The 14152-nt window shown below is 45.3% G+C and overlaps 1 protein-coding gene across 1 annotated transcript; it reads left to right on the top strand.

Annotated features, from left to right (window-relative positions):
* Nucleotides 1-239: 239 nt before the first annotated feature.
* LOC114294755 (NDR1/HIN1-like protein 1) lies at nucleotides 240-1151 on the top strand. Its single transcript, XM_082899271.1, has one exon. It carries the CDS (start codon nucleotides 288-290, stop codon nucleotides 948-950), a length of 663 nt encoding a protein of 220 aa, XP_082755397.1. The 5' UTR covers nucleotides 240-287; the 3' UTR covers nucleotides 951-1151.
* Nucleotides 1152-14152: the final 13001 nt, after the last annotated feature.

The raw sequence follows: 14152 nt of genomic DNA, 5'->3' as shown, positions 1-14152 counted from the left end.
TTGTTCCTAAAAAAATAAACATGAAAGTTAAGTGTATTTTTAAAAATAATTTTTTTTTTTTTTATAACGAATGCAATAAATTGAGCATTTGGCTAATTTCATTGTTTTTTTTAAATAATATAAACAAAAAATTAAAAATAAATAGATCAAATAATTAAAATAGAATCTATAATCCTGAATAGCACCTTTCAGATTAATACCAAGTCTGTCCTATCTCAAGTAGTATTTATACACACCCAACTCCAAATTCTCTCCTCCAGACCCCAAGCCCTTTCCACCACCACAACATGACGAAAGGCTGCGACCACATGACGAAAGGCTGCGACCACCACCACTGCGATGACCGGAAAACCCTCTACCCCCGCGTCTTCATCATCCTCATATCCTTCATCGTCCTCATCCTCTTCATAATCCTCCTCATCTACCTCATCCTCCGCCCCACCAAACCCCACTTTACCCTCCTCTCCACCACCATCTACGCCTTCAACGTCACCACCACCCCCACCAACCTCCTCACCTCCACCTTCCAAGTCACCCTCTCCTCCACCAACCCCAACTCTCGCATCGGCATCTACTACGACAAGCTCGACGTCTACGCCGTCTATCGCCGCCAGCAAATTACTCTCCCCACCCTCCTTCCCGCCTCCTACCAGGGCCACGAGGACGTTTCTGTTTGGTCGCCATTTTTGTACGGAAATGCCGTGCCGGTGGCGCCGTACGTGGCGGCGGCGCTGTGCGGAGATGAGGCGGCGGGGACGGTGCTGATTAATGTGAAGGTGGATGGGAGAGTGAGGTGGAAGGTGGGGGATTTCGTCTCAGGGAAGTATCATTTGTATGTGAAGTGTGCTGCTTATATACCGTTTGGCAACAAGAATAGTAATAGTGGGATTGTTATTGGACCTGGGATTAATAAGTACCAGTTGGTCCAAAATTGTCATGTTGATGTTTGAGGAGTTTGTGTTGTGTCTATCTCTTTTTAGTTTTTTATTTTTTTTTTATTTTTGAAGTTCTGTGTTTTTTCATTTAAATTTGTAGAATGTATATTTTGCCATCACTTCCCTGCCGGTTTAAAAAACGGATGGGTTGCAGAAGGATTAGGCTAGTTTTCAGTTTACAAAGTGGGAATTGTTTAATGTATGAAACTTATCGAATATTTTATCTCCGTTAAAAATTGTATTGATTGGATATTTATAATTACTTGTTCAAATTAAATTTTTGTCAACAATTTATTTTGAAAATTATATATATTTTTTATTGACAGAAATTTAATCTGATCAAGTAGTTATCGATATTCGATTAACGTAATTTTTTACAAGGATAAATTACTCAACGAGTCTTACATATTAAACGGTTCGAATTATTAAAACAATACTTGCGATAAACTCTTATAAATCTAATAATACGCTCTAATTCGATCACAAACTAAAGAGAGCCAGGCCTCATAGTAAATAATTTCTAAAAATGACTTTAAAATCCTCTAGAGTAAGGCTTCTACGATGATCTTCTACAATGAAAGACAAGAAGTCGACACGTGACCCACGCAGCAAACCAAGGACTGAGATTTAAACTCACCAAAACAACGTCGTTTTGATGAGTAAATTGGAAAAAACAAAAAAAAAAAAAAAAAAAAAAAGTGAGAGAGAGACAATAAGAGAGAGAGAAAAAGATCCCCAAATCTTTGGCCAATCTCTACCATGACCGGGTTTTCATATTCAAGAAATTGAACATAATCAAAACAAAAGCCCATCATTGGCCACCTTCCCCACCAGTTCCAGCAACTCTCAATCCCTCTAACGACCCTCCTCCAGTCGTTCTTCTCTTCCAGCAGTCTTTTCCCGCCGCGCCTCCCCTTTCTTCCTTTTCCTCTTCCTTTTTTTCTTTCTTTCTTTCTTTCTTTTCCTTTCTAGATCTAGACAAAACGTAGAGATGATATATATATATATATATATATAAATCAAAACAAACAAATATACAAGCAATTTTATCAAAAAAAAATAATAATTTAAATCACAGAAGTGAGAGAGCAAAAATAGAGTGAGAGAGAGACAAGAACAACAAAACAAAAACAGAGTGAGAGAGAGAAGATGTTATAGTCACTCTACATGTTTGATATAAGGCAGGGTCAATTCAAAATTCAACAACAATATAAGCCTTACAATATAAGAGAGAGCAACATCAGGCCTTATAATGCCTCTGTTTGGGAAGAAGGGTTGAGTTGGATTTGTGGTTATTTTAGTCACAAAAAAATAAAATAGAATTTTTAACTCAATAAGATAAAATATTACATTCAACCCATAATCATTACATTCTTTATTTCATAAAAAGTCAAAAAGTTCTTTCTAAACGAGATTTTTTAGTCGTAAGCTAAAATAGTCAAAAAACTAAAAAATTAAAAAGTCAATACACTTTCCAAATGAACCCAATGTAAGCGAGAGCAACATGAGGGTCAATGGTTGAATCATCATTGTTTTGGTAAGAGCAAGTCTCGCCTTCTTAAAGCTAAGTCTCTTCCATCTCTGCACCATCATCATATATTAGCCTTAACCCCTTTCTTCCATCCTTACTCCCCGTAGAAATCATAGGAAAATACAAATTTGTTGAAAAAAATTAATTTTGCCAAAATTTGACCCAAATTGATGGATTTTGAAATTCCAAGACCTTAGATTATCATATTCGATCTGTAAAGATCAAATTGATAAGCAAAGAGAGAGAGGAAAGTGAAAAATGACAATTTTTTTTCTCACTAAAGTAATCTCAACTTTTGATTTTATTAATAGAACACGTGCCAAGGCTTAAAAACAATAATGATAGATAGTTTAAAAAATTATGGCTTGAATGGATCGAAACACCAAAAATAGCGTCGTTTTGGGTGTAAAACGACGTTGTTTTGACACATTCGAACCATTCGAGTCACAAAAATTTGAGCCACCAAATATTTTTTCCTTAAAAAAATCACTCTAGAGGATCATTCCATTGGATTACTCTAAGAGCATGTTTGTTTTGAGAGATAAGAGGGTGAGATTGGACTATTAGTCCTACCAGACTAATAGTCCATTGTTTGTTTGAAAAATTTTGCTTCGGACTAATAGTCCTACAAACATGGGACTATCCTATCCTATGGGGGGTGTGGGATAGAAACCATGGGATTGGTATCCCATGGGATTATTTTGTGAAATGTCCATTTTACCCTCCATGCTATTACTTAGTGAACAATTAGAAAATGGTAAAATAGTCTTTTGAACATTTATAAATTATTTTTTTAGTGTTATTAATTTAAAACTATATATTAAATAAAAAATTTAAATTATAAATTATAAATTAAATTTAATTAAAAATAATAAATTATGGCCTTATAAATTAAATTTTTTTAGTGTTGTTAAAAAATTAAATTTACATATTAAATAATTTTTTTTTAAGTATTGTTAATTTAAAATTATATATTAAATAAAAAATATAAATTATAAATTAAATTTATTTAAAAATAATAAATTATAAATTATAGCCTTATAAATTAAATTTTTTTAGTGTTGTTAAAAATTTAATTTATATATTAAATAAAATTATTTTTTTATTGTCATTATTTAAAATTATATATTAAATAAAAATATAAAATATAAAATATAAATTTAATTTAATTGAAAATAATAAATTAGAAATTGTGGCCTTATAAATTAAATTTTTTTAGTGTTGTTAAATTATAAATTATAGATTATAGGGTAAAATAGTCTTTTGAACATTTATCCTTATCCAGTCCGTCTAACCAAACATTGGATTTACTAAAAATAGTCCAATCCAGACATCTAATTGCATGACTAAACAAACATAGGATACAAATCCAATCCAACCAAATAGTCCTAGGACAATGTATCCCGGGACTAACAGTCCGATGGATTACAATCCCCTCTTATCCAGTCCGTCCAAACAACCACACCCTAAGAGGTTATTTGGGGTGTCCTAAATAAGTGCATTTTTTGTCTTTTTGAACTAAAAAGTTAAGAAAAAAAATATGGATGTTTGGGTTAACTTTTTGTCTTTTTACGAAAAAATGTATAATAAAAAATTATATAAATAAAGTGTATAGGGAAAGAAAGTGGAGTGATTATACAGCTCCCGGTTGCCCCAGTATGTCTTACACAGAAAATAATTGCCTCATTCAGGGCAAAGTGTTTGGACAATGATGGTCGGTCCATGGGGCTCACAATGGGTCTCATTTTAATAATCTAAACCGTTTAATATGTACAACTCGTCGAGTATTTTATGTCTATAAAAAATCATGTTAATCGGATATCGATATCTATATGATCGGATTAGTTGATTTTCAACAGTTAACTATCACACTATCCATTTTGTTTATACAAAACTGAGTTGATCATATAGTTAACGATATCCGATCAATGTGATTTTTTACAAGCATATATTATTCGACGAGTTCTACATATTAAACAGTTCGGATTATCAAAACGGAACCCTTAGTAGCCCCCAATGGCCCAATATTACCATCAAATTTTGTGATTTTACATATGTAATTTTTTTTTTGCCCCAAAAAGTGTACTTCTACTTCACAACAAGTACAGCTGACAGAACCATATCAAACTTTTGTATTATAAAAATATATAAAATATTTTTTAATATTTTTTATTTATAAATAATAATAATTTTTTAACTATTTATATAATTTTTTAATTTTTTAAATTTGCCAAACTAACCCTAAAAAATCCTCACCCGTAAAGTAGGTTGATTAATAACTTCCCTGCCAACTGGTACTGGTCGTCATCACCACCATGTGGTACCATGTAATTATTAGGGTGTAGGTACACTTGGAATGAGTCACTAAAGTTTTCCAAGTGACAGTCGTTGTCAGCGGATTTTAAGCTGCAGGTACGTTGTAGAATTATAAAAGTTGTTTTTGGGAAGATGGTAAAAAATAATTTTTTTGACTTTTAATTAAGTTTTTGACTTTTTTAGACAAATGATTTGAGAGGCTGGACTTCTCTGAACGGCGGGATGGGATGCACTCTCTGTGGTCTACCACTCCATCTACACCCTTCCCCTTGACATGCCGCTTCAACTCCTCCATCTCCGCTGCCATTCGCCGGATGACAGCGTCTTGGTCCCTCAACTTGTGTTCCAGATGTCGGGCATGTGATTCTCTCCGCCGCCGATGTCCGTCTGGACTTCGTGAATGACCATAACTTCTTCCGCGCTTATCCCGCGCGTCTCCTGACTGTCCTCCAGTGAACGTATCCAAGTTCGCCATTGGAAGGATGACAGGATGTCCTTCTCTCCGTCGGGTGAACTCCGGGGTAGCTCCATCGATGGCGGACAACGGAATCTCGTCTTTGTTCACCATGGACGGCGATCAGATGAGCCTGGAAGACAAGGTTTTATCTGTCAAGCTTCCCACAGACGGCGCCAATTGTACGGGGAGCAAATATTCCGGCAAGCCCGTACTCCTTTCTTCCAAGCTCCGTTTCTGTCCGATCACCTGCGAGCACAATAGCGGTGAGCTACCCGGTGGTGTGTGGCCGGAAAACCCCTCCGACGATCAAGTTAGAACACACACAGGGGATAGATAGAGAGAAGGGAGAGTGTTTAGTGTTTAGTGTATGTCTCACCAAATGTTTATCTGTCCGCGTATGGGGGGCGCAGACGTGTTTATATACCTTCTACGCCCCAAATCTACTCCCAGTGTCCTCTCAACACGTGGCACTACTATCCCATCTGTCAGCATAAACCTTGCTGAGCACCACCTAACCCAACTGCCTGCCCATTCTCCTAGGAGCTCGACAGCCGGGCAGTACCATCTCGGCCATCGTCTGCCATGCTGCGCTTCAAGCCCAAGTACTCCAACAGCTAAGCTCAGATGAGGACCGGACTCGGCGGCATCTCGGCAAAGCCGAGCTCGGGACAACTCACGCTTGTCTGCGGTTGACCTTCCTGCCGAGCAAAAAGGTACCTCGGTCCAACCTTGCCTTTCCTAGCGCTGGACCTTTCACCTGACCGGCTTCGTAACCGCGGATCCTTGCAGCTCGGTCAATCCACGCGCTGCCTTAACCGAGCAGCCTCCTTCAAGGCTGGGCCACACAACTTGGCCCAACACCTGTTCGGCCCAAATCTGTCTGGCACAACTCTGTCCGGCCCAAATCTGTCCGGCACAACTCTGTCCGGCCCAAATCTGTCCGGACCAATTCCACGGCCCAATCCAGATCATAAATCTCCCTCTCAATTGCCCCTTAATTCCGTCCGCTCAAGCGAGACTGGGATTACCTATTTGACCGGGGTAACTCTTCCTCGGTTCTTAGTCTGCAAGACGGTGACCGCACTAAGAAGGCGAGCAAGGTTCGCCCCACGACTTCCTTCTTGGCGAGCAACATCAGCTCGGCAAGGAACTCCAAGGAAGGCGAGCAAGGTCCACTTCGTGACTTCCTTCTTGGCGAGCAACATCAGCTCGGCAAGGAACTCCAAGGAAGGTGAGCAAGGTCCGCTCCGCGACTTCCTTCTCGGCGAGCTACATCTGCTCGGCAAGGAACTCCAAGGAAGGCGAGCAAGGTCCGCTCCGCGACTTCCTTCTCGGCGAGCAACATCAGCTCGGCAAGGAACTCTAAAGAAGGCGAGCAAGGTCCGCTCCGCGACTTCCTTCTTGGCGAGCAACATTAGCTCGGCAAGGAACTCTAAAGAAGACGAGCAAGGTCCGCTCCGCGACCTCCTTCTCGGCGAGCAACATCAGCTCGGCAAGGAACTCCAAGGAAGGCGAGCAAGGTCCGCTCCGTCACTTCTTTCTTGGCAGACAAGAACAGCTCGGCCAAGGAACTCCAAAGAAGGCGAGCAAGGTCCGCTCCGCGACTTCCTTCTTGGCAGACAAGAACAGCTCGGCCAAGGAACTCCAAAGAAGGCGAGCAAGGTCCGCTCCGCCATTTCTTTCTTGGCAGACAAGAACAGCTCGGCCAAGGAACTCCAAAGAAGGCGAGCAAGGTCCGCTCCGCGACTTCCTTCTTGGCAGACAAGAACAGCTCGGCCAAGGAACTCCAAAGAAGGCGAGCAAGGTCCGCTCCGCGACTTCCTTCTCGGCGAGCAACATCAGCTCGGCAAGGAACTCTAAAGAAGGCGAGCAAGGTCCGCTCCGCGACTTCCTTCTTGGCGAGCAACATTAGCTCGGCAAGGAACTCTAAAGAAGGCGAGCAAGGTCCGCTCCGCGACCTCCTTCTCGGCGAGCAACATCAGCTCGGCAAGGAACTCCAAGGAAGGCAAGCAAGGTCCGCTCCGTCACTTCTTTCTTGGCAGACAAGAACAGCTCGGCCAAGGAACTCCAAAGAAGGCGAGCAAGGTCCGCTCCGCGACTTCCTTCTTGGCAGACAAGAACAGCTCGGCCAAGGAACTCCAAAGAAGGCGAGCAAGGTCCGCTCCGCCATTTCTTTCTTGGCAGACAAGAACAGCTCGGCCAAGGAACTCCAAAGAAGGCGAGCAAGGTCCGCTCCGCGACTTCCTTCTTGGCAGACAAGAACAGCTCGGCCAAGGAACTCCAAAGAAGGCGAGCAAGGTCCGCTCCGCCACTTCTTTCTTGGCAGACAAGAGCAGCTCGGCCAAGGAACTCCAAAGAAGGCGAGCAAGGTCCGCTCCGCGACTTCCTTCTTGGCGGACAAGATCAGCTCGGCCAAGGAACTACAAAGAAGGGGAGCAAGGTCCGCTCCGCGACTTCCTTCTTGGCGGACAAGATCAGCTCGGCTAAGGAACTCCAAAGAAGGGGAGCTAGGTTCGCTCCGCGACTTCCTTCTTGGCGGACAAGATCAGCTCGGCCAAGGAACTCCAAAGAAGGGGAGCTAGGTCCGCTCCGCGACTTCCTTCTTGGCGGACAAGATCAGCTCGGCCAAGGAACTACAAAGAAGGGGAGCAAGGTCCGCTTCGCGACTTCCTTCTTTCTTGGCGAGCAACATTAGCTCGGCTGAAACTTCGGAGTTAAACAAATCATCAACTCGCCAGCCAGAGTAAAACATCTCGGCTGGAACCTCGCAGTTGAGCAAATCATCAACTCTTCAGCCGGAGTAAATCATCTCGGCTGGACCCTCGGAGTTGAGCAAATCATCAACCCGTCAGCCAGAGTAAAACATCTCGGCTGGAACCTCGCAGTTGAGCAAATCATCAACTCTTCAGCCGGAGTAAATCATCTCGGCTGGACCCTCGGAGTTGAGCAAATCATCAACCCGTCAGCCAGAGTAAAACATTTCGGCTGGAACCTCGCAGTTGAACAAATCATCAACTCGCCAGCCGGAGTAAAACATCTCGGCTGGAACCTCGGAGTTGAACAAATCATCAACTCGCCAGCCGGAGTAAATCATCTTGGCTGGAACCTCGGAGTTGAACAAATCATCAACTCTTCAGCCGGAGTAAATCATCTCGGCTGGAACCTTACAGTTGAGCAAATCATCAACTCTTCAGCCGGAGTAAATCATCTCGGCTGGACCCTCGGAGTTGAGCAAATCATCAACCCGTCAGCCAGAGTAAAACATCTCGGCTGGAACCTCGCAGTTGAACAAATCATCAACTCTTCAGCCGGAGTAAAACATCTCGGCTGGAACCTCGGAGTTGAACAAATCATCAACTCTTCAGCCGGAGTAAATCATCTCGGCTGGAACCTTACAGTTGAGCAAATCATCAACTCTTCAGCCGGAGTAAATCATCTCGGCTGGACCCTCGGAGTTGAGCAAATCATCAACCCGTCAGCCAGAGTAAAACATCTCGGCTGGAACCTCGCAGTTGAACAAATCATCAACTCGCTAGCCGGAGTAAAACATCTCGGCTGGAACCTCGGAGTTGAACAAACCATCAACTCTTCAGCCGGAGTAAAACATCTCGGCTAGAACCTCGCAGTTGAGCAAATCATCAACTCTTCAGCCGGAGTAACACATCTCGGCTGGAACCTCGCAGTTGAGCAAATCATCAACTCTTCAGCCGGAGTAAAACATCTCGGCTGGAATCTCGCAGTTGAGCAAATCATCAACTCTTCAGCCGGAGTAAGACATCTCGGCTGGAACCTCGCAGTTGAGCAAATCATCAACTCTTCAGCCGGAGTAAGACATCTCGGCTGGAACCTCGCAGTTGAGCAAATCATCAACTCTTCAGCCGGAGTAAGACATCTCGGCTGGAACCTCGCAGTTGAGCAAATCATCAACTCTTCAGCCGGAGTAACACATCTCGGCTGGAACCTCGCAGTTGAGCAAATCATCAACTCTTCAGCCGGAGTAAGACATCTCGGCTGGAACCTCGCAGTTGAGCAAATCATCAACTCTTCAGCCGGAGTAAGACATCTCGGCTGGAACCTCGCAGTTGAGCAAATCATCAACTCTTCAGCCGGAGTAACACATCTCGGCTGGAACCTCGCAGTTGAGCAAATCATCAACTCTTCCAACCGGAGTAAACCATCTCAGATGGGAATCCGAAGTTGGACAAAACGCTAACTCTTCCAACCGGAGTAAATCATCTCGGTTGGGAATCCGAAGTTGGACAAAACACCAACTCTTCCAACCGGAGTAAACCATCTCGGATGGAAATCCGAAGTTGGACAAAACGCCAACTCTTCCAACCGGAGTAAACCATCTCGGTTGGGAATTCGAAGTTGGACAAAACACCAACTCTTCCAACCGGAGTAAACCATCTCGGTTGGGAATCTGAAGTTGGATAAAACGCCAACTCTTCCAACCGGAGTAAACCATCTCGGTTGGGAATTCGAAGTTGGACAAAACGCCAACTCTTCCAACCGGAGTAAACCATCTCAGTTGGGAATCCGAAGTTGGACAAAACACCAACTCTTCCAACCGGAGTAAACCATCTCGGTTGGGAATCCGAAGTTGAACAAAACACCAACTCTTCCAACCGGAGTAAACCATCTCGGTTGGGAATTCGAAGTTGGACAAAACGCCAACTCTTCCAACCGGAGTAAATCATCTCGGATGGGAATCCGAAGTTGGACAAAACGTCAACTCTTCCAACCGGAGTAAACCATCTCGGTTGGGAATTCGAAGTTGGACAAAACACCAACTCTTCCAACCGGAGTAAACCATCTCGGTTGGGAATCCGAAGTTGGACAAAACGCCAACTCTTCCAACCGGAGTAAACCATCTCGGTTGGGAATTCGAAGTTGGACAAAACGCCAACTTTTCCAACCGGAGTAAATCATCTCGGTTGGGAATCCGAAGTTGGACAAAACACCAACTCTTCCAACCGGAGTAAACCATCTCGGATGGGAATCCGAAGTTGGACAAAACGCCAACTCTTCCAACCGGAGCAAACCATCTCGGCTGGAACAGAAGAGTAGGCCCCTCATCCACTATTATTTCGGACACAACAAAGCTCTTCAGCAAAAGTAATTCACTTCTATTACATTGACAAAAAGAGTATTTGCATTCAGAAGTGTAGGGGAAACAAGTCCCTCAAAAAATTACATAAGGCCGCATTCCATGGCCGGGGTACGCCTTTGCCATCCAAATCCTCTAAGTGGTATGCCCCTTGCCCGGTTATCTTGTAAGGCTCTTCCTAGTTTGCCCTTAGCTTGCCTTCACCCGGCACTAGTGCGTTGCCCATGACCTTCCTTAAAACCCAGTCGCCCACTTGCCCGTTGCCATCGAGGTTGTCTCCGCGGTGGACGTCGCTGCATCATCCTCTACTCGAATGTGCTCATTGATGCACTGCATTAGGTGCCACATGGATGTCTGCTGGCTCATTGTAAGCGAATCCCTCAGCCTATGTCCGAGCGGGAGACCGCGCTTATATTGGGTGATTGCCAGGTTGACTGGGCAATCTAGGATCTCATTGTAGGTATCCCAGTACCTGGAGTTGTACGCCTTGAGAGTGTCGCTCGGTTCCATCCTGACACTGAGAAGGTGGTCAACTTCCTTTGGCGTTTTGGTGTTGGTTTTGAAACGCGTCACAATGGCTTCGGCCAACTGATTCCACTGTTGTATACTCCCTTCTGGCAACCTCTCGAACCACTTCAAGCCCAGCTCGCCTAAACTCGACGGGAAGATCAGGCACATAAGAGCGTCATTTCGCCAACGTCCGGCCATGACCTGTCGGAAGTGGCTTACATGCATATACGGATCGGTCTTTCCGTCATAAAGCGTGAACTTTGGCTGGTGGAAGCCCGCGGGAAGCGGTGTTGTTTCTATCTCCAGGGAGAAAGGGGTGGCGCTCAGCCTCGTCAAGTTTGTATCTACAAGGAGTGGCTCCGCTAGGCGGGGTGGGGGCATTCCGGCCTCCTCGCTGGCATGAACCCTGTAGGATAGCCGCTGGAACGCCGGTACCCTTTGAGCCTCCCGCCGGCGAGCCCGTTCCTTCAAGACTGCCCGCAAGTCCTCTGAACGAGCGGAATAGGAATATCTCGACGTCGTCACCGGACGTGAGGGCTGGTAAGTGCTATCTTGCGCGCTGGACTTCTCTGAACGGCGGGATGGGATGCACTCTCTGTGGTCTACCACTCCATCTACACCATTCCCCTTGACATGCCGCTTCAACTCCTCCATCTCCGCTGCCATTCGCCGGATGACAGCGTCTTGGTCCCTCAACTTGTGTTCCAGATGTCGGGCATGTGATTCTCTCCGCCGCCGATGTCCGTCTGGACTTCGTGAATGACCATAACTTCTTCCGCGCTTATCCCGCGCGTCTCCTGACTGTCCTCCAGTGAACGTATCCAAGTTCGCCATTGGAAGGATGACAGGATGTCCTTCTCTCCGTCGGGTGAACTCCGGGGTAGCTCCATCGATGGCGGACAACGGAATCTCGTCTTTGTTCACCATGGACGGCGATCAGATGAGCCTGGAAGACAAGGTTTTATCTGTCAAGCTTCCCACAGACGGCGCCAATTGTACGGGGAGCAAATATTCCGGCAAGCCCGTACTCCTTTCTTCCAAGCTCCGTTTCTGTCCGATCACCTGCGAGCACAATAGCGGTGAGCTACCCGGCGGTGTGTGGCCGGAAAACCCCTCCGACGATCAAGTTAGAACACACACAGGGGATAGATAGAGAGAAGGGAGAGTGTTTAGTGTTTAGTGTATGTCTCACCAAATGTTCATCTGTCCGCGTATGGGGGGCGCAGACGTGTTTATATACCTTCTGCGCCCCAAATCTACTCCCAGTGTCCTCTCAACACGTGGCACTACTATCCCATCTGTCAGCATAAACCTTGCTGAGCACCACCTAACCCAACTGCCTGCCCATTCTCCTAGGAGCTCGGCAGCCGGGCAGTACCATCTCGGCCATCGTCTGCCATGCTGCGCTTCAAGCCCAAGTACTCCAACAGCTAAGCTCAGATGAGGACCGGACTCGGCGGCATCTCGGCAAAGCCGAGCTCGGGACAACTCACGCTTGTCTGCGGTCGACCTTCCTGCCGAGCAAAAAGGTACCTCGGTCCAACCTTGCCTTTCCTAGCGCTGGACCTTTCACCTGACCGGCTTCGTAACCGCGGATCCTTGCAGCTCGGTCAATCCACGCGCTGCCTTAACCGAGCAGCCTCCTTCAAGGCTGGGCCACACAACTTGGCCCAACACCTGTTCGGCCCAAATCTGTCTGGCACAACTCTGTCCGGCCCAAATCTGTCCGGCACAACTCTGTTCGGCCCAAATCTGTCCGGCCCAATTCCACGGCCCAATCCAGATCATAAATCTCCCTCTCATAAATATAACATTTAGGGAGAAATTTATAATTTCTCAAACATCAAAAATATTTATAATTTAGTCAAACCTCAAGAGATATATGTAATTTGCCCTTGAAAAAATTATTTGGAGTGATTTTGAATGTTATACGTAAATATATTTTTTGATTTTCTATAAAAAAAATATAAAAAGTAAATAGAAAAATAGAAAAGAAATGTTGTTTGATGTGATTTAAATAAATGTATGTACAAAAAAAAAATTAATACGTACCAAATATCTACTTTTAGTGTAGTGAAATGGTATTAAAAAGGTAAAATAAAATATATTTATTTATATACTGTGCGAGGAGCAAATATTCAGGCAAGCTCGCACTCCTTTCTTTCAAGCTCCTCCTTGTCCGATCGACCTGCGAGCACAACGACGGTGAGTTACCCGATGGTGTGTGGCCGGAAAACCCCTCTGACGATCAAGTTAGACACACACACAGGGATAGGGAGGGAGTGAGAGGAGGGTGTTGAGTGTTTAGTGTATGTCTCACCAAATTGTCATCTGTCTAGGCATGGGGGGCGCAGACCCGCTTATATACCTTCTGCGCCCCAAATCTACTCTCATTCGTCTCTCGACACGTGGTGCTGCTATCCCATCCGTCAGCACAAATCTTGCAGTACATTACCTAACCCAACTGCCAGCCCATTCTGCTGGGAGCTCGGCAACCGGGGTACAGCATCACGGCTGCCGACATCCAGGCTGCACTTCATGCCCAAGTGTAGCAATAGCCGAGCTCCGTCTCTATCGTGCTCGACTGCATTTCGGCGAAGTCGAGCTCCGGAAAGGTCACGCCGATCAACCAAAGGCTTTCCTACCGAGCTTCTGGCACGAGCTTCCCTGCCGAGCCAAAGGCGTATGCCTTTTGGCCGAGCAACGCAAGTTGCACGGTCACCACCGGTGCGAGTAGTTCGGCCACGGGCCGAGCGGCCCCAACTCCGAGCAAGTCCTAAGCTATCTCGGCCCAACACGCCCTTGGGCCTTCAACTTGTTCGGCTTTTATCTCGGCCCACTTCCGGCTCATAAATCTCCCTCTCAATTGCCCCTTAATTCCGTTCGCGCAACCATGACTAGGATTATTTATCCTGACCGGCGTAACGCTTCCTCGGTCTTTCGGTTTTGAAAGAAGTCAACCGAGCTAGTTTTCTTGCTCGGCTCCGTGATTCACTCGGTCGACGCCTCGTCTGGCCTTCCTGTTTTTTCAACTCTGACGCTGCCATTAACGGGGGCACGTGTCAATCTCTTATTGGCCCTCGAGCAACCAACCCAACCGTCCCCTCAAATTTGAATTTGGGCGACTTCTTACCCTCTATAAACATGTCCCTTCTCGCTTCCTTTCATTCCTACTGCCTCTCTTCAAGTCTTCGACGTTTCAGAGCTCAAGCACCCCCAGCAAAACTTCGTCCCTGCCATTCCTTACATTTGTGCTCGAAGAAGTTGGCCCTGCCCTCAACTGGTAAGTTCCT

The sequence above is a fragment of the Camellia sinensis genome, chromosome 12 (assembly GCF_055761805.1).
Source record: "Camellia sinensis isolate YWXY chromosome 12, ASM5576180v1, whole genome shotgun sequence".
NCBI classification, from domain to species: domain Eukaryota; kingdom Viridiplantae; phylum Streptophyta; class Magnoliopsida; order Ericales; family Theaceae; genus Camellia; species Camellia sinensis.
Note: the sequence above shows the minus strand (reverse complement) of the source record. Positions and strands in the feature narration are given on the sequence as shown.

Excerpts from the sequence above, each read along its gene's own strand:
- LOC114294755 (XM_082899271.1), top strand. The coding sequence starts at position 288 with ATGACGAAAGGCTGCGACCACATGACGAAAGGCTGCGACCACCACCAC.